The sequence below is a fragment of the Pagrus major genome, chromosome 17 (genome assembly GCF_040436345.1).
Source record: "Pagrus major chromosome 17, Pma_NU_1.0".
NCBI lineage: Eukaryota > Metazoa > Chordata > Actinopteri > Spariformes > Sparidae > Pagrus > Pagrus major.
In genome coordinates, this window is record NC_133231.1 from 10324475 (window position 1) to 10352369 (window position 27895).

At 40.6% G+C, this 27895-nt stretch overlaps 1 protein-coding gene across 1 annotated transcript in view; it reads left to right on the top strand.

Annotated features, from left to right (window-relative positions):
• LOC141011652 (eukaryotic translation initiation factor 3 subunit H) overlaps nt 1-26862 on the top strand; it is a 56197-nt gene extending 29335 nt beyond the window's left edge. Inside the window, exons 3-8 of the mRNA XM_073484879.1 lie at nt 4882-5049; nt 10287-10386; nt 13471-13620; nt 20841-20961; nt 26000-26132; nt 26558-26862. Coding sequence (XP_073340980.1) covers nt 4882-5049; nt 10287-10386; nt 13471-13620; nt 20841-20961; nt 26000-26132; nt 26558-26652 — 767 coding nt within the window. The 3' untranslated portion in view covers nt 26653-26862. The remainder of the gene's footprint in view (nt 1-4881; nt 5050-10286; nt 10387-13470; nt 13621-20840; nt 20962-25999; nt 26133-26557) is intronic.
• The last annotated feature ends 1033 nt before the right edge of the window (nt 26863-27895 follow it).

A 27895-nucleotide genomic window follows, 5' to 3' on the forward strand; every position in this document is an offset into this window, starting at 1 on the left:
TAGAGCATAAATCTCCCCCAAAATCAAATTTGGAAATACTTTTACCTAAATACAGTTTACCCAATAGTACACTACAACAGTACACTGATTTGAGATTCAGAGGAAACTTGAGCATTAGCCTAACCAAATGCTGTGTGAAGACGGACATGTTGCCATCCCTGCAAAAATTATCTCTCATTTCTGCCAAGAACCTCTATCTCTGTCCGTGTACTCCGTGGGCTCTTGGTCACTGGTAGTTTAAGATGCTCATTTGACTTATCGGCTCAGGGAAAACACTGTGTGGTCACATCTTCTTTGAATTTTTTTTAACCTGCCCTGCGCTTTATGAAATTCTCATTACTTCAGAAGTAGTTTCATAACCCTTCCCAGAGCCATGCCTTTTGAATTCAGTCTTCAGAAATTTTACACAGCCAGTCGGATTGAGCCTAGCTGTAAAGAGCACAAGGACACAGAGAAGAATTTGGACACACAAATCTAAACTTTGACATCAGATGAAGAAAAAGAACATCTCTATCATCTTTTATCTTTCTAAAAGCAAGGATACTGTGCACATATTGTCACCTAATATCAAGACATGATGGTAAAGAGGTGGGTTAGTTGGCAAGGGATACTGTCATTTGTTTAATGGTTGATTTAATCGCATTCAGCCAAGGTACCAAGGTAAATATATTTTTTTAAGTCTGTAATCTTGAATCCTTGATAAACAATGACCAAAAATCCTATTCACATTTGATTAGCAAATATTGAAATAAACGCAGAGTAAGCAGTATTGACAAAAAGTCAGTGTACCTTGTTTCTATGCAGGAAAAAAACAAACACAGATCGAATCTTTCTTGCCAGTTATAGGTGATTTGTCTAAAACTTAAGTAATCATTTTATAAAAACAAACAGATTGGGCCCTACACATAAAGATATTGATATATTGATAAGGTCATACAGAACTGTGAAGGTAGTTGGCAATTAGATAAGACACGTGAAGCAGCTGATTGGTTTCCCTGCTTCTATAGTCAATCCTCCAGTCTTCAGCTTTCACTTCAGAGACAGATCACTATGTGCACAATTTCCCTGCTAATGAAGGGGTGTTGGGGCACGTATACGCATCAGCGGCACTTGAGAGGTAAGCACACATACTGATTGCCATAGAAGTGCAAAGACAGATACAGTAGTTAGGTTGCAGGCTGCCTTTCCCTCTCCATTGAGCTCTGTGTGACTCTGGGTCTGCTGCTAGCCTGCCCCTAGGCAGAGTCACTCTCCAAGACACTGAGTCTGTCACAGAAACCCTTTTCACACAGAGACTCTGCATTATCGCAGTGATTTTTCCACTACAAGTTGCCAGAGACAGTAACTACAACGACACAATAGTGGAAAGCGACAGAGACATGGTGAGTTAAAGTTTTTTGCTTTAAATCACGTCACATAATCACCGCCATTCAACTGCGGTGCACAGACAGTAGGACAGACTCGCAACTTTTTATGAGGAAAAAAATATAAAAAATAGTCATCAGACCGACACACCCCTGTTCCGTACTGCCGGCTTTTCCATTCACGCAGACGCCGTCTTGCCTCTGCTGCGGCTCTGATACTACTTCCAGAGGCAGATCAGAGCCGCAGCGAAACTGTCCCCCCTCTCCACATCTGAAACTTTCACACAGACGGCAAGGCAGAGTATCGGCGCATGATTCCCGCATTGAAAGGGCAGTTTGGATGGGGCTAAACGCTCTCCCATCCTTAAGCTCTCTCTTTTGCTACCCCCATTCCTTGTCTCACCCACTCCATGTTTTAATTCTCACCTACTTCTCATTCGTCACCGTAGACTGAGAATGAAGAAGCAGACACTTGAATCTTCACCCACCTGCTACCCCTGCCAGCTAATTTTTCTTTATGAAATATACTATACACATATATCTGCAGTGGGTTTTCTTCTACGCTAAGGAATCACATCACACACACACACACACACACACACACACACACACACACACACACACACAGTGCCAGACGCCCCCAACACCTTGTCCTCCGTCTGCAGTTTGTCACAGAATTGCTACAACGCTCTTAAAACCCCCTTTCCCCCCCCCACAGACCTTATCTTTCTCTATTCCTCTCCCATCCCATCTCTTCTCCCCAGTATTCTCCCGTCCGTCTACTGTGCTTGCTTTTTGTCTCACTGACCATGTCAATCACTAAACAAAAAGGCCAGATTAAAAGGCTAGATTGGTACATCCTGTCCATCCCTGCAGAGCGGGCCGTGAATAGGGCCTCTCTGCCTGTCTGTCCCCCATCCAGTGCTCCAATCCAGGTGTTGTCAAAATTCTGCAAGACCTCATTGTCAGGAGAAAGAGGCACCCCAGCGCTGCCCTTCTCCTCATGCCGCACTCTGCAGGGTTTGAATGTGTAATTGTGGGCTCAGGAGTGTCATTTGTTTTCTGTGTGGAGTACAGCAGAGGCAGCAGAGCAAATGACTGTGAGTGAGAAGTGTGTGTTTGTGGGAGGTTGGTTAAAGACTGGATAACTTAATGGAAATAAACCAGAAAGTATAATTGTTTGTATAATCGCAGATTCCTGAAATGCAGTTTTGAGCCTCTTTGTGAGCGCGACATTTGTGAGCGTCCATGAGGTTAAATGCCAAGTGAATAACTGACATGGAAATATATTTTGACTGAGCTCGCCCCTTGCCTTACATAACATCACCACCAGTGGCTGAGTTCAAGCCAATAGAAAGAAGCCATAAGAGAAATGTCCCCTTGCTCATAACATGACATCACATTTTTACTCAATTCAATTCAAAGGGGGCTTTGCCAAAGCATCTGTCCAAACACTCGGACAGAACACAACAAATAATAACACAAAACACAACACCAAGATTGATTTACATTAATTATATATACAGTACATAAAGTGTGTGTGTGCGTGTGTGTGTGTGTGTCGGTCACTCACTGTCCCTCAGGTTGTGGCATGTTGACACATATTGGGCAAGGTATGCCCTGTCTCCTTCTCCCAGGAGTATTTTTAATTTTGATATGTCGTTAAGCTCTTTGAACTCTGAGATTACCGAATTGAACTTATTAAAATAAATGTTCCTGGTTTCGTTGAATGTTTTACATTGTAGGAGAAAGTGCATCTCTGTCTCAACCTCACCTGTCGAGCAGTGACCACATGTTCTGTTTTCTTTTGGTTTCCATGATTTTTTGTGTCTTCCTGTTTCGATTGTCAGTTTGTGATCACTGAGCCTGTACTTGGTTAGGATCTGTCTCTGCTTTCTATCTCTGACAGTAGAGAGATATTCTGCTAATTCATAATCTCTTTTAGGGCTAAATAACATTCTAATCTACTTTGGCTTTTAGTTTCTTCTTTCCAATGTTCCAGGTAGTTTTCTTTACATTGTGTTATAATTTGCTTTACTCCGATTGGTGTTTGGAGAGCAGTGTTGTTGTGAGGCTGGTCAGACTGTGTCTGAGAGGGGTTAGTTAGCCTCAGTACCAACTGACATAGGGGACTCTTTTCTGGGCTCAGCTCTTGAGTTTGGAGGGCTTTGGAGTGGAGGGTGTCTCGGGGGCTGGATTTCAGGTGGTTAAAAACGTTGAGCGTTCTCTTTTGAATGTTAATTATCAGTGGGTATCTGCCTAATTCTGCTCTACATACATTTGTTGGTGTGTTTCTGTGTACGTGTAAAATGTGTCTGCAGAATTCTGCATGTAAAGATTCTGTTGGATGTTTGTCCCAGCGGGTATAGCTCTGATGACTGAGTGGACCCCATACTTCACTACCGTACAGCGCAATGGGCTGGATGACACTATCAAATATTTTAAGCCAGATTTTGACTGGAATTTGGAAATTATGAAATTTTCTCTTAATTGCATGTAGGGCTCTTCGAGCTTTTTCTTTTAGTGCATTCACTGCCATGTTGAAACTCCCTGATGCTGTAATGTATGTAATTAATTGTTTATTATTAAATGATTTATAATAATTATTTATTATTATTAAGGTAACTCACTGGCTCTTTTCTTTCTGTTTCTGTTCTCCTCTTCTTCCTCTTTTCCTCCTCTGTTCCCCCTTATTCCTTTTTGCCCTACCCCTCTTTAACACCCCCTTTTCCTCTTTCCACCGTCCTCCATATTTCCTCCATATCTTTTTTGCTCTTTTTCCGTTCGTCTGCTTTTCTGCTTTCTCCTTTTTTCTACCTCTCCAGTTTGTTCTCGTTAACAGCCCCAACAGGAGAAGGATGTGCTCTACAGACTGGGGTCTACGGGGCCACAGCTGCCCAATAACACCCTGATTTATCAACCTCCTCGAGCCAGCCTGCATGGAGATGCTGCTTTTGCTCTCTTGAGTCGGTTGTTACTTACAGCCGGCAAGGCAGGCTGTTTGTATTTCTGGCTGTGCGTCCATAGGATGTGTCTTGTGTAATGAAATGGCTCTCCTTGTAATGTATCTAGCTTTCTCCCCAGTAGCTGAGGCCTGTTTTTGTATCTATCTCACCTTTTTTCTCTCTACCAGGATATATTTACTGGCATGAGGAATGAAAGGGTGACTGGCGAACCCTGTTGATGTTTGTTTTATAAATCTCCGCCACTGCCACTTGATAACAGAAGACAAAGACCTTTTTTTCTCTGTTTCAGTGCATCTCTCCTTCACATGCGTGTTGATCTTTTTTTTCACTGTATTTATCATGTTTCTCACATCTTCTCTGTCCCTTCTTCTGTTCGTACACCATGTCCAGTTCCAGATGGAGACTAGATATTCATAGATCCAAAACAAAAAATTCCCAAGCTGATTTCAAATCATCTTGAATTTAAATGTTTCTCTCTCTCTCTCCCCTCCTCTGTCCCATTCCTCTGACTTTCCCTCTCTCTCCTTCCCTACCTCTCTCTCTGCTTCTAGTCCAATACCAGATGGAGATGATGCGTTCTCTGCGTCACGTCAACATTGACCATCTGCATGTGGGCTGGTACCAGTCCACCTACTATGGCTCCTTTGTCAGCCGAGCGCTGCTCGACTCTCAGTTCAGCTACCAGCACGCCATCGAAGAGTCAGTTGTACTCATCTATGGTAAGTAGTACCACACATTTATCATTCATACCATTATCAACAGTATGATACCCACATCCATTAAAAACTGCGTATTCCGTCAGGGGGGACAAAGGGCAGCTACTCTAACATGTCCGTAGGTGGGGTCTGTCATATCAGGTTACAGAAAATATGGCACTTGTTCTATCTAGCAGCATTAGGTTGAAAATATAATCTGTTATGAACTAGGTTTTTCTATATCAAAGCATTAAAACATAGAACTTGGTTGAAGTCACGATCAAAAAGAATTTTGTTTGTGTTACGCCCAGCCACCCTACTTGGTTCAACAAAGTAACCCCATGTTTATATTCTTAAATTGTCGAAGTAGTTCTGGAGGTTTTAAAGGGGCTCTCTGTAATGATTTGTAGCTATTCACATGTATTAATCACTTTTTTTATTGGCCATATATGAGTGGATTTATTGTGAAATGATAAATGAGACCTTCCCCGTCTCTCTCTGTTGCCTATACAAGCCTGTATACGATGATTTGTTTGCTGCTGGACTGGATTTCTTTGTGAAATGACTCTGATTGGATTGTCCACGACAGTCCAAAGGATGTGACTTACGCACGTTTATCGATTGCCTCGTCTCAAAGAGTACTAATGTTAGCTTAGAAATGGAGTCCACTAACAAACTAACGACTGGCTTTTAGCACAACACAGGATTTCAACAGAGCCTTTAATGGGTAAAATGTTTTTTTTACCCTCACCTTTGTGTTAGTTGTCACCTTAATTTCAAACCAGTGCTCATTCAGTGTGTTTGAATAGCCATGATGAGTTCAACCATAGGGCAGCATAGGTACTGATCAGGCAGGCTATTCTAATTTTTATCCAGTCTATGGCCTTCAAGCCAAAATACTGTTTTACTGATTAAGTTTTAAAAGAACAAGAACGCAGAGAGCAGATCTACTGCTACATTGTTCACCTGTCACACAACCATTCAGCCATTCCCAGGCGACCACTAACGACAGGTTCATGCTGGTGGAAAAGTGGTTCCAGGAGAGGAGGCCTGGACCAGTTATGTTCTACACAATAGCTCCACAAAATGAGGCTGAATTTACATGAAACAATAGAAAAAAACCTATTACAAAAGCACAAATGCTTGCTCGGGTTCAATACACCAGGTCAAAATTAGTTTTACTTCTGAAAAAATGGCACTGTTACCAGGGAGTTGATTATAATCATTTATGGTTCTTATTCTTTAAAGTTTGAGCCATGATTACACAAACATAAGTCAAATTTAGTCTCCTAAATCAATACGTATCTAAGAATAGTACTGCCACTAAGACTTCTTCTGATGTTCTTGTTGTTGACATTCAGAAAGTCTCAGCAGTAAATCAGTGTGACAGACGTAGGAAAAGAGTAGTTGAGGTTAGCAGCACAAAGGTTTAAAAAAAAAAAACAATAGATACGTCTCAAGATAAATCTTGCAAGTGTCTACATTGACATCAAGTACATTTTAAAATAGACCTGAAAGAATATTGCAGAAGATCTGTAATAAGCAAAGTCATCTTAAGATGACATTAATGTAAGTTTATACGACGCAAACTGCCATCAAACAACAAGGTAGTAGGGTGCATTGGTGGTCCAAGTTCCCGTCTAACACTGCAAAAAACAGGGGTTATGCCCTCCCAGAAGACCATCAATGGCTGGTGAAAAGTTGTGACACTACATCTCACATGTCACAAGAATTCTTACAAGCAGCCCCTGAAAGGCCGTCGGAGGAGCGGAGGAGGCAGCCGCGAGCAGAGAACTGGGAAAATATGACAGGATTAACAAGGTAGCTGGTAGCCACTAACATGACACTCAGGGACTTCATGTGCTTGCACCTGCTTCACAGAAAAGAGCTTTAAGAGCTGCTCATAATTGCTGTACCACAAATGCCACTCCAGATGGTGAAGGCCTTCTTTCAAATAACAGCAAATTAAAACCTGTCACTACAAAACCGTGTGCATTTAACTCTTCAGTGTCTAAATAAATGCAAATTCATTGCTACATAACCACTCCAAGTGGTCACTGAGGTCATAGGCAGTATACTAGTAGAGGCAGTATATTAGTAAGTTGTATGGAGCTGTATATAGCTGCACATTTAAGTAAATGGAAAAAGTACTAAGTGGTTTCTGTGATAGTACAACTGTTTTTATATGTATACGCATAGTGCAGAAATGTGGCTCACATCACAGACTTTTACAAGCTCAGAACATATAATCAAATATAGATGTTGTCAAAATGCCAGAAAGCATCAAGATGGTATTTTTCTAGCCCACATTGCATGCTTCATAATGTGCTGAGTGTTCCTCCTTCAGGTTTATGAACCGAAAAATAAGTGTGTAATAAGTACAGCTAGTGTGTCACAAGAACTCTTACAAGCTTCACTGACCTGAAATCACAATCTTTGATTAAAACAGCTCTGTGTTTATCCACTCACCTCAAGTCAAGAGGCAGTAACCAGAATTGTCATTCTAAAAAATTATGAAAACAGCTTTGAATTTCATCAGCGTTTCACTGCTGCTGAGTGTGAAGGACTCCTCCTGGCACTGTTCTTTCTCTTCAGAATCACTTCCAAGGTTGTCATGTTCTTAGATCGAACAAATCTATGATAAGCAAAGATTAATTTTAACCAGCTGACTTATGAACCTATGTGATCTAGTCCTGCTGGCCACTCAGGCAGGCAGTCAGCCCCTTCTCATTCTAAACGAGGGCTCCTGTTAATGTCAGTCAATAATGCAGAGCTTAATGGATCAAAGCACCTCAAAGGAATTGACATTATCTCTGTTTAAAGTCAAAAGGAAAGAAAATTGATTCCTTTTTTGTTCTCTTCGCCATTAGCACAGCGGTCGATTTATGCCGATGGATGAATCAATCAGTTGGCCAACTGGCGAGTTAATAGCTTCCGTCAAATGACAGCTTGAAATTAGAGTGGATTGTTACACCAATTGGTTAAATATGCTCGCCATGGAAACAGTTTTCTAACATTAGATGACCAGTTGAAGAGGTTAAGATGTACAGGCATAGAGCTAACCACTTTGCAGGTCCAGAGATAAGTGTTATTATACCATAAGATTTAAAGGGACACTCCACCTAATTTACACATGACATTTAGTTTATTTGTCACGAGGAGTGCTATCATTTGTAGCCGTGAGAGGCCTCTCCTGCTTCGAATGCTATCATTTTTTGTTGTTGTCTTTCATGAGTCCACAGAAATTTGTGGAACTGTAACACGCAAGTTCTTTATAGTTTCGTTTTTACAACCTTGGTGTTGTAAAATGACACGTAAAGGAACCCTTAAGCTTTTATCACTGAAGTATATCCCTTTTATATTACATGGGTTATAGTCGATATTTTCACACAGACTTTTTTGACTGGGCTGTCCTTTCCTGGAGAACATCAAGTTTCTTCAATTAAACCTTAAAAAAACAGTCCACAATAGGTCCTTGCTATTTTAAGCACTCTTTATCAACTCATGTCTTTCGGCCAGAAGTTCACTTTGTGCAGTTTTGTCACTTACTTGATTTCCTGGGTTTGGTGCTTGCTTTGCAGACTGAAGACAAAAAGGAAACAGAACCCTCTTTGTACTCTTGAATATATATAAATATAATGTGTGCAACAAAAAACATTTGGGGTCATAATGATCTAAAGCTAGATCATGCAGGATTTTATTTTAGTTATGAAGCTTTCTGTGGATAAGTCATAGCTGTCTTGATCAAATGTGGCTGTCACCAACCAGTCTCAGTGGAGATTGGCCAGCATGAATTTAGATTGGCTGTGTCTTGTTTTTTGGATCGGCTGTGCTGAAGGCAAATGACTTGTCACAGTTGGCTGCTGGGATGGAAATAAGTCACACTAAGATTCTTGGTAGACTATAGTTTGGTGGCTGTCAGCCTGTCCAGTCTGTGCCAATATTCTCTCTCTCTGTCTATGTCTCTGTCTGTCTGTCTCTCTCTCTCTCTCTCCCTTTCTCTCTCTCTCTCTGTCTCTGTCTCTCTCTCTCTCTCTCTCTCTGTCTGTCTCTCTCTCTCTCTCTTTGTCTCTTTGTCTTTCCGTCATCTCTCTGTCTGTCACTCTCTCTCTCTCTGTCCCTCTCTCTGTCTCTTTCTCTATTAGTAGCATAAATAGTAAGGGAAATAGATTTTGACTGAGCCATTGCTCAGAGTTGGTCTAGATACGTTTGCATTGTCTGTCTTTTTTCATGTTACTTTAACTTAATTCCTCAGTTTGCTGAATTGATTTTGCTGCTGTGTAAATGTCATTTTGCAATGGACAGACCAGTAGCCCCTCCAGTCTCTTTATTACTTGTTTGTAATACCTGAAATGGATAGAATAGGATTCGGATTAAGTGACAAAATCGATCATGTAAGTGATTTGATGGGAGGTGCTGTACAAACATGAATCCCAAAAAGTTTGGAACACAATTATACAGGAATCTGATAATTTGCTAACCCTTTTTGATATATACTGAATTGAAAACAATGGGAAGACAATATATATATATATATATATATATATATATACATTCAGTGCTAAAATGTATCTATGGTAAAACACATAAGTTCACTTTACTCTGTTACTAAATACACCATTTTACTCTGGTCAAATCATTGTCAAAGAATATATTTAGAGAATGTAGAATGTAAAGAATGACCTTTGACAATTTTTGGGATTTTCTCGTCACATACACTCTGTGTTACTTTGGGAGCTCGTCAGTAAGTTAACATACATGAATCATTGGGCTTGAAAAAGTCAGTCGGAACAGTTGCCCACAGGATAGAAATGGATACTTGCAGTGAGAACCTTGTTGACTGGGAAACTGTGGGAGGCAGAACCTGAACGAAGACTTTTTGCAACTCATACAGTTATCCTCAAGGCTCCTTTGAGCAAGGAAGTTAACCCCTGACCTCTTCAGATGATGCTCAAGAGGCCAGCAGTAGTTCACCACAGTCCAATTTGTGATTGTACATTACTGGAACAACTCTCACTTACAACTTTCAGATACTATGTTACAGACTGCATTAGATCAATCAGACAAAACCCATGAAGCCACTGGAGTCTTATCTTTTTTAGAAAGTTTAAACCAATGAAGAAATCTGATTTTGAATTTTATAACATTTCTGAAGTGGATAACAAAGTGTATGCCAGGATTGTTGTTTGCTGTTTTCTGGGAGTATGATTTAAAGGCATTTTACTTTTTATTCTACTCCCATCTCTCTCTTTTCATTTCAGACCCTATAAAGACGGCCCAAGGCTCCCTGTCTCTCAAGGCCTACAGGCTTACCCCAAAACTCATGGAGATCTGCAAAGAGAAAGATTTCACACCTGAGGGGTGAGTAGCTCACTGCAGAGTCACTTTATGGATAGATGTTGATCGGATGCACACAGGTGTAGACGTTCACAAAGAGATATTGCATTTTTATTTAAACATGAGGTGACAGTGCTTATGGGAATATATAATTAAAATGTTCACATTTTCTCTCTTTTGATTCTGCTTATTCAGTGGATGCAAATATAGACTCATGCATCCACAGGGGAGGCATTTAGTAGCAGTTGGAGATTGATGCTGATGATTTATCAGTTCGCCCTTGCCCGTCAAACAAATGTACCATGTTTATGCTTTTTCTGACCCCAAGGCTTATCGTAATTGCCTTTAAATTGCAGCTAAAAATGAATGTAATGAGTAGACCATTTTCCAGGCAGTTCAGGGTATTTCAAGTGCAGAAACTCACACATGCATAAACACACACATGCACTGACAAATCCAGACAAATTAAGGAGTCCCAGAGGTATCAAATTGCTGTCCATTCAGAACCTTTTCAGATATACATTTTTAAATCTGCTAAATTTGAGTTTATTTGTAGGGAGAAAGAACAATTAAACTGCATCGTTTCAGTTTTCTTTCCCCATTTCCTCTGTCTCTTTTGCCCGCCACTCTGTTATTGACCCAGTGTGTTTGGCCCAGAGTCAGGATCCTTCTCATTTCTGCAGCTTTTCATTAGTTCCTGTGATTTATTACAGCTCCAATCTGTAGCTATCAGTGTTCCCAATAAAGCACATGATTGAAGGAGGGCAGTCCTGGGCAGGAAAGGACAATATCGCCACATAACAACAATCTTCTCGCGATCCTATTATTTTCAGAATAGACCAGAAATCTGAATATCAATGTTTCTTTTTTTTTACATGGATGCAGAACTTCAAAAGCGATTCACCCCCTCCCACTACAATGTTCAGAAAAAGCAGCATCTTTCATGTTGTTATATTTGATGTTACATAAGCTTGAATATATTGTGCACCATTTTGAAATGAAAGGCAGGGATAGATGAGTGCTGAATAGAACCATCCCTTTGAACTGCCCTCCAAGTCCGCTCGGCTATGAAGGCAGTGGTCAATAGCCTCCACTTCAGCACACAATATGAAGCATCAAATTAGTCGCACTGTGGAGTCAACCTTTGGCTTTGTCTAGCAGGGCCCAACTTGGAAAGAGCATGACATTAAGTGTGCCAAAGTCCAGTAGGGTTGAACAATTTGTTCTGCCTAGAATGTGGTGTCCTATTTCCTTACAGACACCTTTTTATATCACGCTGCAGGTGTTTGAAAAGGTCATAAAATGCAGGAAATACTTTAATGTACAGCAGATGGATAATTGTGCCAATATCTATAACAAACAGTATTTATATCATTATACACTGCTGTGATCCATAATGTCCACTTCTGCTGCCACAAAGTCTCCTCTTAAAGTTTGCCTGAGATGATGCTACTTGTAACACAGAACAACATTTTTTTAAAATAACCTTATCAAAATGATATGATGCACCATACCCCAATTTATCACACAGACAATCATTATATAAACATCTCTGTTTCTGGTCTAGTGCACATGGTGGATTAATGTAGCAAGGGTATTGATCCCATAACAAGCAAGACGCGTCTAACAAGCCAACATTAGACGTATACAGACATTAGTTTGTAGCTCATGCACTGTGCACAAGTGACAGGCAGAACCAAGGGAGTCAGTCAATGCTATTGGATTTATGTGAGACATTAGGCAAAGTTTGAAGTTCCATTTTGTGTTAACAGGCCCATGTCAGAGAAGGCGAGAGAGAGAGCCGCAGCTTTTAGCTCCAGAGAAGCCAAGAAGCGGCGGTTAAAAATCGGTCGACGCTTTGCACACTTATCAGCAGAGCCCATAAAAAAGGCATTTAGGCTACGGAGTGTAACGATGCTCGAGGTGGGCAATATGGACACATTGTATCACACCGTTTTGAGATATCAAAAGGCAACATGCATAACATTATTATTAATTTTGCTTTTATTCGGCTGAGGTGCAATTTACAGTCAAGTACAATCCAAGCGGTAACAGTATGATGCTCCATTTGCAGCTTTTCTTGTGAGAATATGCGAACAACAAATAAAATGGGGGATTATGTCAAAAGTAGACCTCAGGGTATCTTTGCCCCTCAACGAAGCAGATGTTAAATGCACAGAGTTGCATTAGAGTTAGTGGTAGAACAACTGTAAACTGCATCCACTCTCGTTTCACTTAAACTTTGTTCAAAGTGGCTGTGGATCAGCTCAGACATGGACACGAGTTTTGTTTGTTACAATCAATCACACTCATTTTTATGTGCTGTGTCATGCATGCAGTTTTTGTGCATAAAAACAAGCAAGCAGTCCCCTTAAAATCACTGGCTGTCTCAGTTATACACTGATAAAAGATAATGTTCCCTCTGGTTTTAGTTTAAATATATGGCTATGTGTCAGGACAGTGAAAAGAAAAGTAAAGTAACAAAGGGCTGGGCAGTAGAGATGTTCCCATATAATTTTTTTTCCCTTCCTGATACCGATTGTGATACCTGCACCTGACAGTATGTATTGTCCAAAACTGAGTGCCGATCTGATACCAGTGCGTCGCTTGCTGTGAATGGATATTGGCTACTTGTGCTGTAAAAAACATCTTTTGAGGTACACACCAGTGTGATGGATGCTGCTATAAAGCAGTAGGGTCTAGTTTCTAATAAATTATGTAGTATCTGATGGGTGCATGTACTCAGTAATACTGCATTTTGCATCAGTGTTGGAGGCTTTTCCAATACTGGTATTTGTATCAGAACAAACCTACTGGGCAGTATGGTTGATGTCCATATTGGGATATTAATGACATTTTACAAAATCGGTATAGAGGAAATACACAGCAACACTAATTTATTAATACTAACCAATGGCACAGAATACACATAAAAGAAATCCCTGACTTTTTCACCCCATAAGGTCTGTTGAGTGTTGAATTAACTGTATGTAGTCTAAAAAAGCTGGTAAAAGCATTACCTTTAATAGTTATTGACGACAAATCTTGTGACTGTGAAGACAAATTGTAACTTAATCTCTTCTCCTGCCTCTGTCCCTCCCTCTCCAGCTTGAAAAAGGCAAGCATTGGCTTCGAGAATATGTTCGAGGAGGTCCCCATCATCATCAAAAACTCCCATCTCATCAACGCACTGATGTGGGAGCTGGAGGACAAGTCCACCGTCGCCGACAAGCACGAACTGCTCAACCTCTCAAGCAGGTCAGACGTTAGCTCATGCAGCACATGTGCCAAGAAGGCCCGAGGCCAGACACCCTGGTTGTAAGAAATGTTAAGAGTGAATGCAGGTACATCTGCATTCCGGATCACCTATTTTTCAACAGGTTTTTTCTCCGGGGACCAATATTTACATGATGTTTCTGCATGGTATTGTGGGGAATTGTGAGCGATTATCAACTTCTATCTTCTATAAAAAACAAACCTTGACCTTCAGTCCTGCTATAAATTTTCTGATCTCACACTGACACTGGGAGGAAGATGAAGGTGATCTACTAGATTTAACTGTTGTAGGTAGATTCTCTCTCAATTCTGTGTGTGGACACAGTGTTATAGTCCCAAATTCAACTCTTTTTGACAGAACCTTAACACTAATCATCTTGAACTTCCATAGACCTGTGTAGGATCGTAATGGTAGAAATTCCAATGTTTCCTGCTATCTAATTACATTACAGCATCTTGTCTCTTTGGGATTACTGCCTACATCATGGTGTTTTGTAAGCATATGAGCAAGCTCCAACATGAATAAATGCAGCTATAATAAGGTTTATTAACACACCTCAACATCAGCCTCTGTGTAAAATCGCACTATAATCAAATCAAGGAAAACTAAGGTTATTGATTGAAATTGTATCACCCCAAACCATCCAACACTAAGCAAAGTGTCACCTTAATTTGATTCATTTGCACACAGTTACCATAGTTACATGCTAAGTAAAACTGTCTACTTAAAAAGTGTCTTACAAGCTTTAAAACCATGTCATGGTCTCTCTTTAAACCTGCAGGCTGCTTTCACAGACATGAGTTAAAGCTCCTGCTAAATTAAAATTGATTTGACATTAGGGAACTCCTCTGCATTAATCTGTGTCTTCCACACTGTGCTAAGGTGTATCAAATCGGTGTAAAAAAATAAGAGGTCTATTGATGTACTTTGACTTGCACTCACCCATCCTACATGATTTTATTTCTGATTTTAAACACTTTTTAGGAAGACAGGTTTGATTTGATGTATTTATTATTCTCACAAAAATCCAATGAAAATACCAAATCTAACAATAAATTCATCTTAATAACAAGAAGAGGGGGACATATTGGTTTATGTCAATAAACAGCCAGTGTAGCTTTTGCTGAAACAACAGCATACACTATTAACATCAACTGCATTTTAGATCTCTCTAAAGTAAATGCTCGCAGTTTCTGTTCCGTGTTTACCCTGCTTTACTATTTATCATTAGCAGCAGAAATTATCATTAGAAATGTACAGTACACAATGTGAGTCTGGGTCGGGCTCTGATCATTTTTACAAGGTTCAATGTGCTGCTGACGGCACTAATGAAGAAAGGGTCAGATTCGGTGGACCTGCAATGACGTATAAGCTGGTATACAACAAATACAACAATGAGCTGAATAGCTCCACCTAATGTTTGTTATAATGAAGGAACATGCCACCCAGTGCAACACTAAGGCTCTTTTGTTTGGGTTTTATCTGGTTTTAAAGGATAATGGGCTTCCGTTGCACATAGGCATGAGCTATATGAGGCTGTGGCTCCACAGATGATATTTGTTAGTAGGATCAATTCATTGTTGGTCTTGGTCCTCTCAAGGAATTTGTTGATAGTAATGAAAAGATTAATAATAATACCAGCCTAATCCTCTTAAAACTTTAACCTGCCAGATGGGTGAGGGATACAGTATCGGGAGATCTTAAAATGTGTAGCTGTACCAGTCATGAAATGTATTCCTGTGACAGACAAAACATTTAGTTTGTATAAAAGGCATTTATTGTTTGGATCAGATGTGTAACTTACACCGGAATTGCAGTCCACTTACATATTCTGCTTCCTCTAGACATCGTTTGACCACTTACCTGATTTTAGGAAATTGTCGGTGCACCTTTGGGTTAGTATCGGATGCTTGATTGCAGTATCAAGTCCAAAACAGTAAATATCACATTAAAATGTCAAAACAAACTTATTCGGAAATGTCTCCAAGTCTTCCATCACTAATGAGCACAATGTGAACAAATATCACCCCACCATATCAACTCACAGCCTGGCTCCGTTAAGTCTCGCATTCAGATCTCAGAGGCTCTCAGCATCAGTCTCGGGAGAATTTATCAGCAATCATTTATGGAGATAAACCACTGCAAGTAGAGCAACAGCTGTGAAGCTTCCCTTGGGCAGGTGTGACAAATTAGCACAATAACGACTCAAAGTGCAGTTTTACACACTGTGCTGACTTACACACTGGAGTGTAGCACATCAAGAGTTGTTGTGATTCGTCTCATTTGTGTCCTGCGTCTCAAGTAAGTCACGAGTTTAATGAAGGCTTGTGTATACAGCGCTGAATGGCATGTTCCTGGGCAGCAAGCTTGGCACCAGCACAGTCATTTGCTAGAAAACTGTCAAATAGACTGAAGGATACTGCACTTTTCTTGCATATTGTTCCATTTTCCAAATGATTACTCTGAAGTTGAGAGATAGCTTTCAGTATGACCCAAAATGGGGGTAAAAGTAGCCCAGGCCCTCCCCATAGGTTTCCCGGCATGACTGCCGATGGGATGTCTGGCAAGATGAAATTGTTTCCTGAAGTTGTCAGATTGCTGCAGCGCTGTCCTTGTATTGGAATGTAGCGTCCGTCTCTCTACATCTTCGACTGACAGCCCCACCCTTTTTCTCCTCATTTCCACCCCTTCAAAAAAAGATAATGATAATGGGTTTTATTTAATGTTTTTCCTTTTGTCTCATTTTCCAATCTGCAGCCCCATTTGTCAATGTCATCTACGTCTAAGGCTGAGTAAATGCAGTTTCACCCCAGCAAACAGGGTTGTTCTTACCACAGATGATGATGTTGATCGTGGTGATGGATTGTGTGAATGTAAATTCATTTATGGAGCTCCTGTTTCCAAAACAGCCTTGAAATGCCACAGTGCAATGCAATGTTGCAAAGCAGCCAGTATTTATATCAGGCCACAAAGCCCTTTGTGTGTGGGCCATCTTATACAGTCTTCACTTGTTTTAATATATGCCCACAGTGGAGTGGCTTACATAGTTCATTATAAATCCTCCTTACCTTATATTTACTTTTTGTTCTGTGTGATTGAGCAACTCGTCGGTCCATTACCTACACTCTGATTAACGTAATTGCCTTTTGGCATAGAAATGCTGGACAAAGGAAGGATATGGAAACATAGCTTTCAGCTCTACATGAATACCCTGATGATATATATTCAATAAGGGGATTGAGTGCAGAGAGAACAGATGAGGCTTCACGAGAGCTGCAGCTGTAGGAGCAGTAAGGAATGTGAAGAGACCTAACTGGAAACAAAGGAGGTGGTGACTGAAATGAAATGACCCTTGACAGACTAACTTCATCCAATGAGATTGACTTTGAGAGGAGATACTTTTGATCTATAGGCAATTAAAGTTTTTTGAGATCTTGAACCTCAGATTTAAGCACAAATTTAATGAAATAGAGTTTTCTGGCACATAAGAACTAGGCCTGTGCATCAAACCCTTCATAACGCCTCCTGAAAATATTAATTTCATGCACACTTTTTTTTTATATTCTCATCAGGATAATACTACAAACTTTTGTTGGCACAATGTTAGATCTAGGCTATTTCCTGTCCTCTTGAAAACATATTGTTCTGCTGCAGAAGCAAGCCAGGGATCCATATTACGCCCCAGTCCATCAGTTAAAAAGGCTCCATCAGAGTAAAACACTCATTACAAGAATTCCAGTCATATCCTTGGCAGCTTTGTAACAGCTCTCCTCCGAACTTTCAATTTACTGATTGTCAGCCCATTTTTGCTCGCACATCAATACAGTTTTAGAGTTTGTCCTCTATTGTCCTGTGCAGGTATGAACACACAGGCCTGAGCACACATATGCATACATAGTGTATGGGCTGCCATTGAACCTGACCTTAAAAGAGAATCGGTGATGAGAGGAAATCCCTCGGTTGACTTTGATTTCTAATTCAGGATTGATCGAAAGCCTGGCTGACCCGTCTGAATAACTGACTAGATGCTGTGTACCAGGTTGCATGCAATCTTTGGAAATGGTACCATGGCACATTGTGCGCAAAATTATAATAGTGTAGTAATAGAGTAATAGTGTGTTTTCCTTGCATATTAATTTTTTAATCAAAAAACATTAACAAACACACTAGAAATCATGCAAACTCAATGCAGTTGAGCGTTCAGGTAAAATACGTTATTGTCAGTAACTTCATTATACTTTAGAGATGTATGATATTTTTATTTAACCCTTAGTAGGCATGTGTCAAAGACTTAAAATGCACAAGTACTCAAAAATGCAACAAATTTACAATCAACTACAACAGTAATAATGAAATGCAAACAAATAACCAAATAAGACAAAATTCTATTTTCACTTGACACATACATAAACAACAGATGTTTTCAGGATCTCGCTCTGACTAAATGATTTCCATTGCATATATTATGAATGCACACCACAGAAATTAGCTACCATATTGCTTGATGAAATGGTTTTAAATGGGCTTTCGTCAGCGAGAATCAATTTTGACGCAGTCGGGGGGGACACAGTGGGGAAGTGTTATAGCGAGATTTGGTCCTGGGCCATCAGTTTTCATGTTCACAGCTCTGACACCACAGTGGAGGGTTGACATACTGATCACACAACAGTCCTCACAGGCAAACATGATGGGGGTGGAAATGGCTCAGCAGTCAAAACTGTGGGAAAGAAAAGCTACTGAAAAGCATACACAATCCACCTATGTTTTTATTTCGAAAAGTGAAATGAACAGTAAAATCTGACCCAATTGCAGTATCCGTCCGCAATGCTTGTGTGATCAAGTTCTGCGACACAAGGGCGTCAGAAAGTCATTTAAGGCTGATTCTTCCATCACTTACATAAACACACACACACTGGCCTTTATTACACACACACCTCATGCAGTTGCCGTGCCGTAATATGGATGATGCGTTCCAGATAGTCAAGCATGTGAGAAGAGCACTATAAATCATCATCAGCATTGTTCATACAATTATCAGCATGCATGTGGTTACATTAATTTTTCTCTCACTGTGCAAGCATGCTTCAGAGACTTCAACCTCACATGTGTTTGCATGTAAATGTAATTAGTTGCCTTTTGTGAATTATGTAATTCCATAACAATTCCCTTTTTAATATCGTTTCTAATCAACTTCCCAGCACCAAAATACAAAATGTATTAAATTACGGAAGCACTCAGGCCATTGTAAACTGTACACACATTGTTTCGAGCTACATTCTGCTGAATTCTCCTTGTAGCTGAAGCCTGTAGCAGTATCGTGACAAAGCTTTCAAACATTTCCTGTGCTTTTGATGTCAACACATGTTTCACTATACCTCACTCAAACAGCAGGAGACTAGAGTTTTAAATACTAAACAAATTGGAATATTGTCAAGGCGAATGTGTTTGCCCTGTCAATCCTGGTTACATTGGCGCTCGTTTCTCAGAGCTACCGAATCTTAGTTCTCCTCCACATCAACATAGGACAGGTATTCTTAATCAATAGTTGCTAGAGAACGAGGTAGCAGCTGTGGAGATGGTTAGTGGCATTTTAAAAAAAAAAAAACAACACTTTGTAGAGTCTCGGAAATTGAGGGTGGATAAATTATTTCTTGACAAGATGATTTCTTAGCAGGCAACAGAAGACAGAGAGTGTGAGGAGCCAGGAGAAAGAAGCGAATATTGATTTATAAAATGGCTAATTGAAAAATCTCACAGCAGAGAGGAAAGTAACTACAATCACCCAAAACACTCTTCCTCCACATATTCACATGAACAATGAAACACACACAAAATAGTTACATCAGCGCAAGTGCACACACAGCCAAAACATACACGGAGCTGGCAGTCCTTGCGGGTACAATTGTCATTTAAATAAACAGTCAGAATCTGTTTTCCCACAGTACGTGCTGCATTATGTAGCACCCAAACATTCATAAATGAAACAATATAATTCCAGAGAGGAAAGCACAAGAGGGAGCAGACTTGAAGTGGAACACTGCAGCCTTGTCAAGGTTGAACTTAAGGCAGTAGTGAGACATCCTGTTAAAAATGGGGCTCATGGGAGGAGAGAGAAGAGGAATACAAGTAGAGTTGTGTGTCGAGTGTTGTCAGCATGGCAGTGTTGGGGGAAAGATGAGGGATGTGATACCAGAGGAGAGGGATGTAGCACAGGGACAAGAGGGAAGGGTCCTGAGGTCTGAGCACTGTCAAACCCCTGGAGAGAGTTGCCATGTCAGATCTCTTTCAGGATACACAAGAGCAATATATCTGGTAGGATGTGAACTGAACTTAAGATTAGGTCAGAATGGATGACAAACATAGACTGTTGAAAAATGTGGATATAGCATTTTTTGAGTGCAATCACAGGTCTCTGAAGGGACACGCTAAAGGATGGAATTGTGCCTTCGTAATGATCGCTACTGGATGAGAAGAAGCATTTTTTAACATTATCTGGTTTCAGAGTGGGTTTTCCTCAGAAGGGATATCGGATTATTGCAGAATCAGTAGAACGGGACAAGATTTTGGTATCAGAAGGTTTTTGTCTGTCTATAGTCCCAGGAGTATTGGATTTTGCTTGTGATAAAAAGAAGAGGTGAAACACTTCCATTTGTTTGGAGATCCAGCTATACAGATTTCATTTACACCCGGTGAAGATACTTATCACAGTCCACTTCCATCTGATGGATCTTGATATTATCATTGCTAAGAATTCTGCCTGCATTTATGCTTTGCAGTAATATACATTTTAATCCCAGGCGCAAACTTTTTTGGCGTGTCACTTTAAAAAGGTTGAAAAGTTGAGGGAAACATTAGTTAATTCATGTAGCCCACAACCATTATTGTGTACATACTCACACAGGTGACGCTCTCATCGAGTTGCTCTAATTGCATGATGGCTCGCTGCAATTTGTGTGTATGTGTGTTTGCAAGGGTGAATGAGAAGCAAAAATTGCATAGCCCTTTGGATTAAAGTGCTGTAAAAAAATAGTACATTGTGTGTCCAAAATTATAATTGTAAAATTACATTAGAGTGAAGGGAACATTAGTGTAAGCTGTTAAGTTGGGGGTGAATGGAAAAAAATGTACATAGCTGCTTCTGCTGCAGTGCTAAAGGCACTTCAAAAACTGTGTGAATGACATGCTGACATTTTTCTTCCAGCAACCACTTGGAGAAGAGCCTTCAGCTTCTGATGGACAGAGTGGATGACATGTGCCAAGACATTGTCAAATATAACACCTACAGCCGCAACCTGAGTAAGCAACAGCAGCAGAAGCACCAGGTAATACTCACACACAGTCACATACACAATAGCTCTCACGAACTGAAGTGCACACACCACCTACAGACAGGATGAGCAAGCAGTAGAAACACCAGCTTACCAGCATGCATATAAGGGAAAGAAGCACACACACACGGGCACTCGCACACAGATGCACCTACAGCCACAAACTCAGCAGGAAAAGAGCAGGTATATTTCTCTGAGCCATGGACACAACCAATTGTAGCTATAATCACAGCAGGCAAGCAGCAGATGCACCAGGTAGCACAAACTCAGAAACACTCGCACAAATACACAGAGAAATATGGTACTTGTGGCTCACACATTTAAGTACATGCACCCACTGAGGACCACCAGTAAACTACAGTAAACGGCAAAGGTTAAAAACATATAAACATTTACTAACCTCTGTATCTGTAGCATATATATCTATACCAACTATACTCACATTGATGCACATGGATATACCGTAGCTGTACTACTCAGTGCTGTAATGCTGCGTTCACACATGCAAAGAAGTCATCAAATCTCTGGCCTCTCGTGAATCTGAAGCACCGTGGGTATGTTTCGTCAAATGTAATGTACGTACTATACTCTGCCACGTAGCATTGTTCATTCCCTGTTACATGGTTTGTTTCCCCGAGTACAAATTAGCCTTGTTTGATCTCACCTGGTTGTCATCCGCATTGTTTTGGCAGATATTTGCCAAACTTTTAGCTTTTCGCAACATTCCTGTGTAGTGACGCAGAGTAACTTTTTTACATTTTACGAGTTCCATTCACTATGAATAGCAGAGATTGCTGCTTCTCAATCCTCGTCTCAATCCTTATTTGAATGAGTTCACTTGGTTGTCACTGTGGTGGTGCCAACACTCAAGGCTTCGGGAGAAAAAAAGTGCAGGGCCATCTGGCAGAAAAAGTTGAACCTCGCTCAGCTTATGTCTGAGCCAATCCGTTGGTGAATCAGAAATATGCATGGACACATTCCTGGAAGACTTCTTTGTAACTTGTATTTCTAGTGTTTGCCTCGAAATTTTCACAAAAGATAATTGAGTGCCGACATGATCACTTTCCAGAGTTTTTAAATCCTGTGCAGTGTTTTTTTTGTTTTGCTTTTTGTTTTTCTACTCTCAGATCTGTTACTCAAACTGGACTTCCTAGATCAAATTTAAACTCAAGCTATACTCCCCCATTAACTGAAGCCTTTTCGTGTTAACCATTTCATATGAACTGTAGAGGGCAGGGGCGAAAGTCCTGTATTGCTACTCGTTTATCCATTTCAGGCTCAAGTAGGATTTACAGGTCTGTTTCAGTTCTTTAAAACTTTTAGTTGGTCATTTTCATCACTGCCTCTTTGATAAAGCCATTACTTTATCCTTATGTGAAGAATAAGCATTGACACCCAGGGAGAACTAATGTATGTGGACTCAAAGCTAGTTTAAATAAATTAAGTCTTTCTTAATTTTAATGACCAAGTGGAAATCCTCTGTGTTCATTCTTTTTCCGTACCAGTGAAACACATCACAAACACAAACTTAATCTAAAAGCAGCAGCAGTCGCGGGCACACAGTCACACACATCCTTTGTGTGCACAGACTTAAGACACACACACACCCCTCCTACAAGCACACACTCAGCCAGAAGCCCCAAAAAGACCAGAACAAAACACACACAGGTGAAGAGTCAACCACGAACCATCTGCAACTCCAGCCTCGGCCAGATCCATCACAAACATCCAGCAACAAATGCAAACACAATGGGTCACGCACTCGTGCACGCACGCATTACTCACGAAAATGGAAATGTAGAGGCCAGGATGACTCACTGATGTGCAGCGAGTGCATGTGTAAAACTCACACCCACATTCACACCACTGCATCATTTTGTCATTATTCTGTGCGAGTGCAAACGAGGAAATGTCTGAAGTATTAATGTTAATCCAGGCTGAGTCACCATCTTCCTGGGCCGACAGCAGCCATGTTCACACACACATTAGGCAGACTTTCAACAAAAATGCATCTGTGACCACAGGTAGTTCGCTGTATGCGCTACAAGGCTTTCACAACCTGGGCCGTGAAGAAACACACACCTACGTAGCCACACACCTCCGGGCCAGTCACCCACACTGCAGCCATTACGATCCATCATCCTCCCCAACTGACCTTCTCATCATCACAGCCCCCAAGCCCACCCACACACACACACACCCCCTCACACACACACACACACACACACTCATTTCATACACAATATCACACAGACCATCCCTTTAATAGTGTCGACTTCTTTCATGTCCCACACAATTCTCCACAATGAACTAACGGCGCACGCAGAGACAAAGAAAGCGAGTCTCTATTACACCTTTCAGACATCTACAGTCCTTGCTCCATGTAATCTTGTGCTATTGACTCTGCTGCTTCCCGGACAAATGGAACCTTATTAATCATCATAGAAAGTTGCAAAAAGGCGCCTTACTGAGAGGGCTCCATTTTTCATTTAGAGCTCTCTGAATTTGGTAAATAGCAGGTTCCCAGGCACAATCTGTGGCCAAGTTAGTCTTTGTACCAGGAAATGTATGTCTCACTCCACCTGATTTATTCAATTCAATTCCTTTTCTTCTCTTTTCCCATCCACCGCAGCAGGCAACTCTTTGTAGAAGATTAGATATGGAGCAACGTGTTAATCTTGTGAACCAAGGACTTGTGATTTATACTTAATGATACAATTTGGCTTCCATTAGATCATTCAGCAATATTTTCCAAGTCATTACTTCTGTGCCACATCATTATTAAAAACACATAAAAGGCAAGCCAAATCATGGCTGTAAGGGCATTTTTGTAGTGTTAGATGCTGAATAGATACAGAGCGATCATGAATCCTATGGCAACTTAGAAAAAGTTAATCAGTTCCAGCTTTATTGTTTTTGAAAAACTAATATCTCACTGTAAGAAGGTTCAAAGGTTCAAAGCCCATCTGTGGGAAACCTGCTCAAACCCTACATGCATGAATTCATTATTATTCTTTTTTTTAAAAGAGAGACATGATCCAAAGGGAACCCGATGGAGAATTGGACCAGCTCAGTCGACCCAAACAGACCCTGATAGAGGGAGAGAGAATACCAGCACACTCCATGTGACGCTATCTCAGTTTGGTTGAACGAGCAGCAATATCCAAAAAATAAAATAATAATACAAATTTGTGAATCAAAATCCCAAAAGTCAATCATTTAATGGATTTTTTTTTTTTGCATAGGGTAATGACCTCCTAAAATATTCTGTCTCCCTCTGGTCCCACCTCTTGTCTTGATTAAGGCGTCAACTAACAATTATTTTGTTGATTGATTACTGCTCAGTCTATAAAATGTCAGAGAAGGGTGAGAAATACTCATCACAATTTCCAAGACTCCGAAGCGACGTCTTCAAATTGCTTCTTTTCACCAACCAAACTGTCCTAAACCCAAAGACTCTTCATTTACTATCATAAATAAAGAAAAGTAGCAAATCCTCACATTGATGAAGCTGGAACTGGCAAATGTTTGACACTTTTGCTTGAAAAATGAATGGCACCATTAGTCAATTATCTAAATAGTTGCCGATTAATTTTAACTTGTTCAGCTAATCAAGAAATCGCCTAATCGTTGTAGCTCGAGTCTTAATACAGTAAGTTAAGACCTTTTGGTCCAGATACCAGAATTGGAATTTTTAACCATCACACTAAAGCCAAACACAGCATGATGTCAAAAACACACTATCCCCAGCATGAAGCAGGGTTGTTCCAGCAGCATGCTGCGGGGGTGCTTCTCTGCAGCAGCCCCTGGCAGGCTCGTGAAGGTAGAGGGTAAAATAAATTGAGCGAAAATACATAGAAATCCTGCTGCAGTCTGTAAAAGAACTGCAACATGGGACAGGATTATTTTCCACCAAGACGACGACCCCGTACATAAAGCCAAAGCGCCACAGGAGTCCGGACCTCAATCCATTTCAGACTTTGTGGTAGGAGTTGAAAACTGCTGTTCCCTTGCCGTCTCCATGCAACTTGACAGAGCCTGAGCAGTTTGTAGAGAAGAAATTGGGAAAAACGGCATTGAAAAAGTGCCTCGACTAAATTCTTAAAGGAGGTTGTACTTAATTTAGATCAGTTTGATTTCTTTTTTACTCTATTTACTTCCAATGAGAGATGGTAAATACTTTTTAGGCGTTGTGTTTGTATATATGGAAGTTGGAGCACAAGTGCAAAACTGTTTTTGTTAGCTTGTTTCTACAATTTGCATACATTAGCATTTTGATTATGCACAGTCGTGCTGTGACACATTGGCAGGGAAAAATAAACTGGAGGAGTATCGACTCATTTGAACAAATAGTTTTATTTTTATTGTTTATCTTAGCAGTTTTTGTCAGCTTCAGCCACCCGTACAGGTGCGCTGTGGGATGTTTGGTTGAAAGCTCGAGTTGTTCCTTTTTCCTCCCTTTCTGCCGCAACCTCCGATTCCAGCGGTCTGTGTCAGTCTCTCCTCCATCTTTCCAAATTAACAAGGCTTTTAGATTCTCCAGAGACCAGGCACCTCGCTGATATACTGACTGTCAGCCCTCCACAAATCACTCCATCCCTGTCAACACTTATAACTCTTCTCTCTCCATCTGTCTCCCCCATCTCTTCTTTCATCACCACGTTCTTTTACATCTCACTTCATTCCCGTTGCTCTTTCCATTGCCTTATCTTTCTTCTTCCTTGTCCTTTTTTCCTCTTACTATCCACTCCCATTGTGTGCTCTCTGCATCTCTCTTACTATATTTATCTCTTACTCTGCCTTTTCCTGTTCCTGACTTTCTGACTTCACACCTTTTTTATTCTCACTTTTCTTTACTCCCACTCTTTACTGTACCTCCTGTGTCTCTCACCTTCATCCCCCCATGCCTCCCCTCTTTCTTCATGTCCATTTTCTCTTTAACCATTTATTCCCTTCCCACATTGTTCTCTATCAATTCTTTTTGCTTTTCTGTCCACTCTCCCCTCACCTGTTCTTCTCTCTCCCCTTCCAGTACCTCCAGAGGCGGACGCAGGAGAACACCCAGCGGCAGAGCAGAGGAGAGCCCCCGCTGCCTGAGGAGGACATCACCAAAATGTTCAAGCCCCCTCAGCCTCCACCACGCATGGACACTCTGCTTATTGCAGGTACGCACACAACCTCCACACATGCACCACAGAGACCCCCCTCGCTCCAAACTCCATCAGCCGCCTCTGCTCCCCTCACTGGAGCTCAGGTTCTGTTTTGTAATTATCTCTGCCATTATCTTGAAATTACATTAATTTAAAGTTTATTGACTCAATCTCCAGCTCGCACCGCCCTTTTCCCTGCCGTTTCACGCTGTTCAGCTCTCCCCCGCCTCCTGACAACATTCTGATCCTTCCGTTTACTCTGTTCCTCACTAATTTGATATTTGCTGTGCTGCTGTTTCCCCTCCCCCTCTCTCTCTCCCGCCTACGCCTGTTTGTGTGCATGTCTGTGTACAAATGTACGTATGTATGTATGTTTGTGTGGGTGCGTGTTTATGTTTCTGCGTGGGGGCTCGTGGATGCATGTGGCTACCCTCCAATAGGGCAAGTAAACAACTACTGCCAGAACGTGAAGGAATTCACCTCTCAGAACCTCGGGAAGCTGTTCATGGCGGAGGCTCTCCAAGGCCACAACTAGAGGAGAGAAGCGGGGAAGAGTGCACACAGGGAGGAAAAATTAAAGGTGACAGAGATGCAGAACCATCTTGGCTTCGACTGGAGAAAAAGTGCACCCTTTTTTGTTTTCTAAGAATTTATTCATTGTTTTTATGCCTAGCCCTATCTTGGATACAAATTATCTTTGAAGATCACTTGATTTTGATCTAAATAAAAGTCTTGCATCTCCACATCTTCTCTGACTCTGTGTATGTTTTGTCAGTTGAACTGTATTCTGCTTTTGATGGTAATTGCAGCACATTTTCCTGTTTTTTTTTTTTTTGGTCCACAAAAGTTTGGCTCAATATTAATATGCTAAAATTGAGGTTGAGAACAATACAAAATAATTATACAGTATAATGGTATTTAAACCTTATTTTTATCGCTACATGCCTTTCGTCTTACATATCAATCATGAAACAGGTGTAACCATTATTAGTGGATTTGTTAAAGTGTTGGTTTGAGTGGTGAGAAGAGTTATATGAGCGCTAAGTAAAATGACAGTTACATGAGTCGGCCCCCACTGTCTCACCGCACTAAATAGACTTTTGATTGTCTTTTTTTCTCTCCCTGAAGTGAAATTACTCGACACACCAGAATCTGCCTTTCCTACACGCAGCTAGCAATTAGCACCTGTTTATTTTTAGGAAGCGAAAAAACAAAGTCCCAATGGGGAAATTTGGCTTTAAAGCAAAGATTTATTTTTGTTGTCGAGTTTTCAAGACATTTTGAAGGGGGAACTGCAGGTGCGCCAAGTGACAGACTCTGAGGAACTGTCATCTCCATTTGGTGGCATTCCTTATTTAGTGCTGTTGTGTCTTTAATTGCCTAAAACTCATAAATTATTGGTAACACAATTTTCGAGAAATGAACAACACGGGAATCAAAGTGTTTTTGGAGTCGTGTTCCTGCTGATGATGAATGTGAGCTATAGTTAAAGACAAACAGATTAGAGAGAATTATACAAAGATGAGGGTAGGCATTGTCAGCCATATGTGGGTTTATTGTTTGACAGTCAGTTGAAGTGGAACGCACAATTAGAGATGATTGTCATCCGTTTACCTTTTTCAAAAACAGATATTCTTGTGTCGATCAGACTTTTGATAAACACAGTGTTTTGACCTGTTCATTGTAATTGCTGGAATTGCTATCAGAAAAGTAAAGAAACGGTCTAAGCAGTATTGTTGAATTCTATTCAGTAATTATTGAAATTATTTGTCAAATGG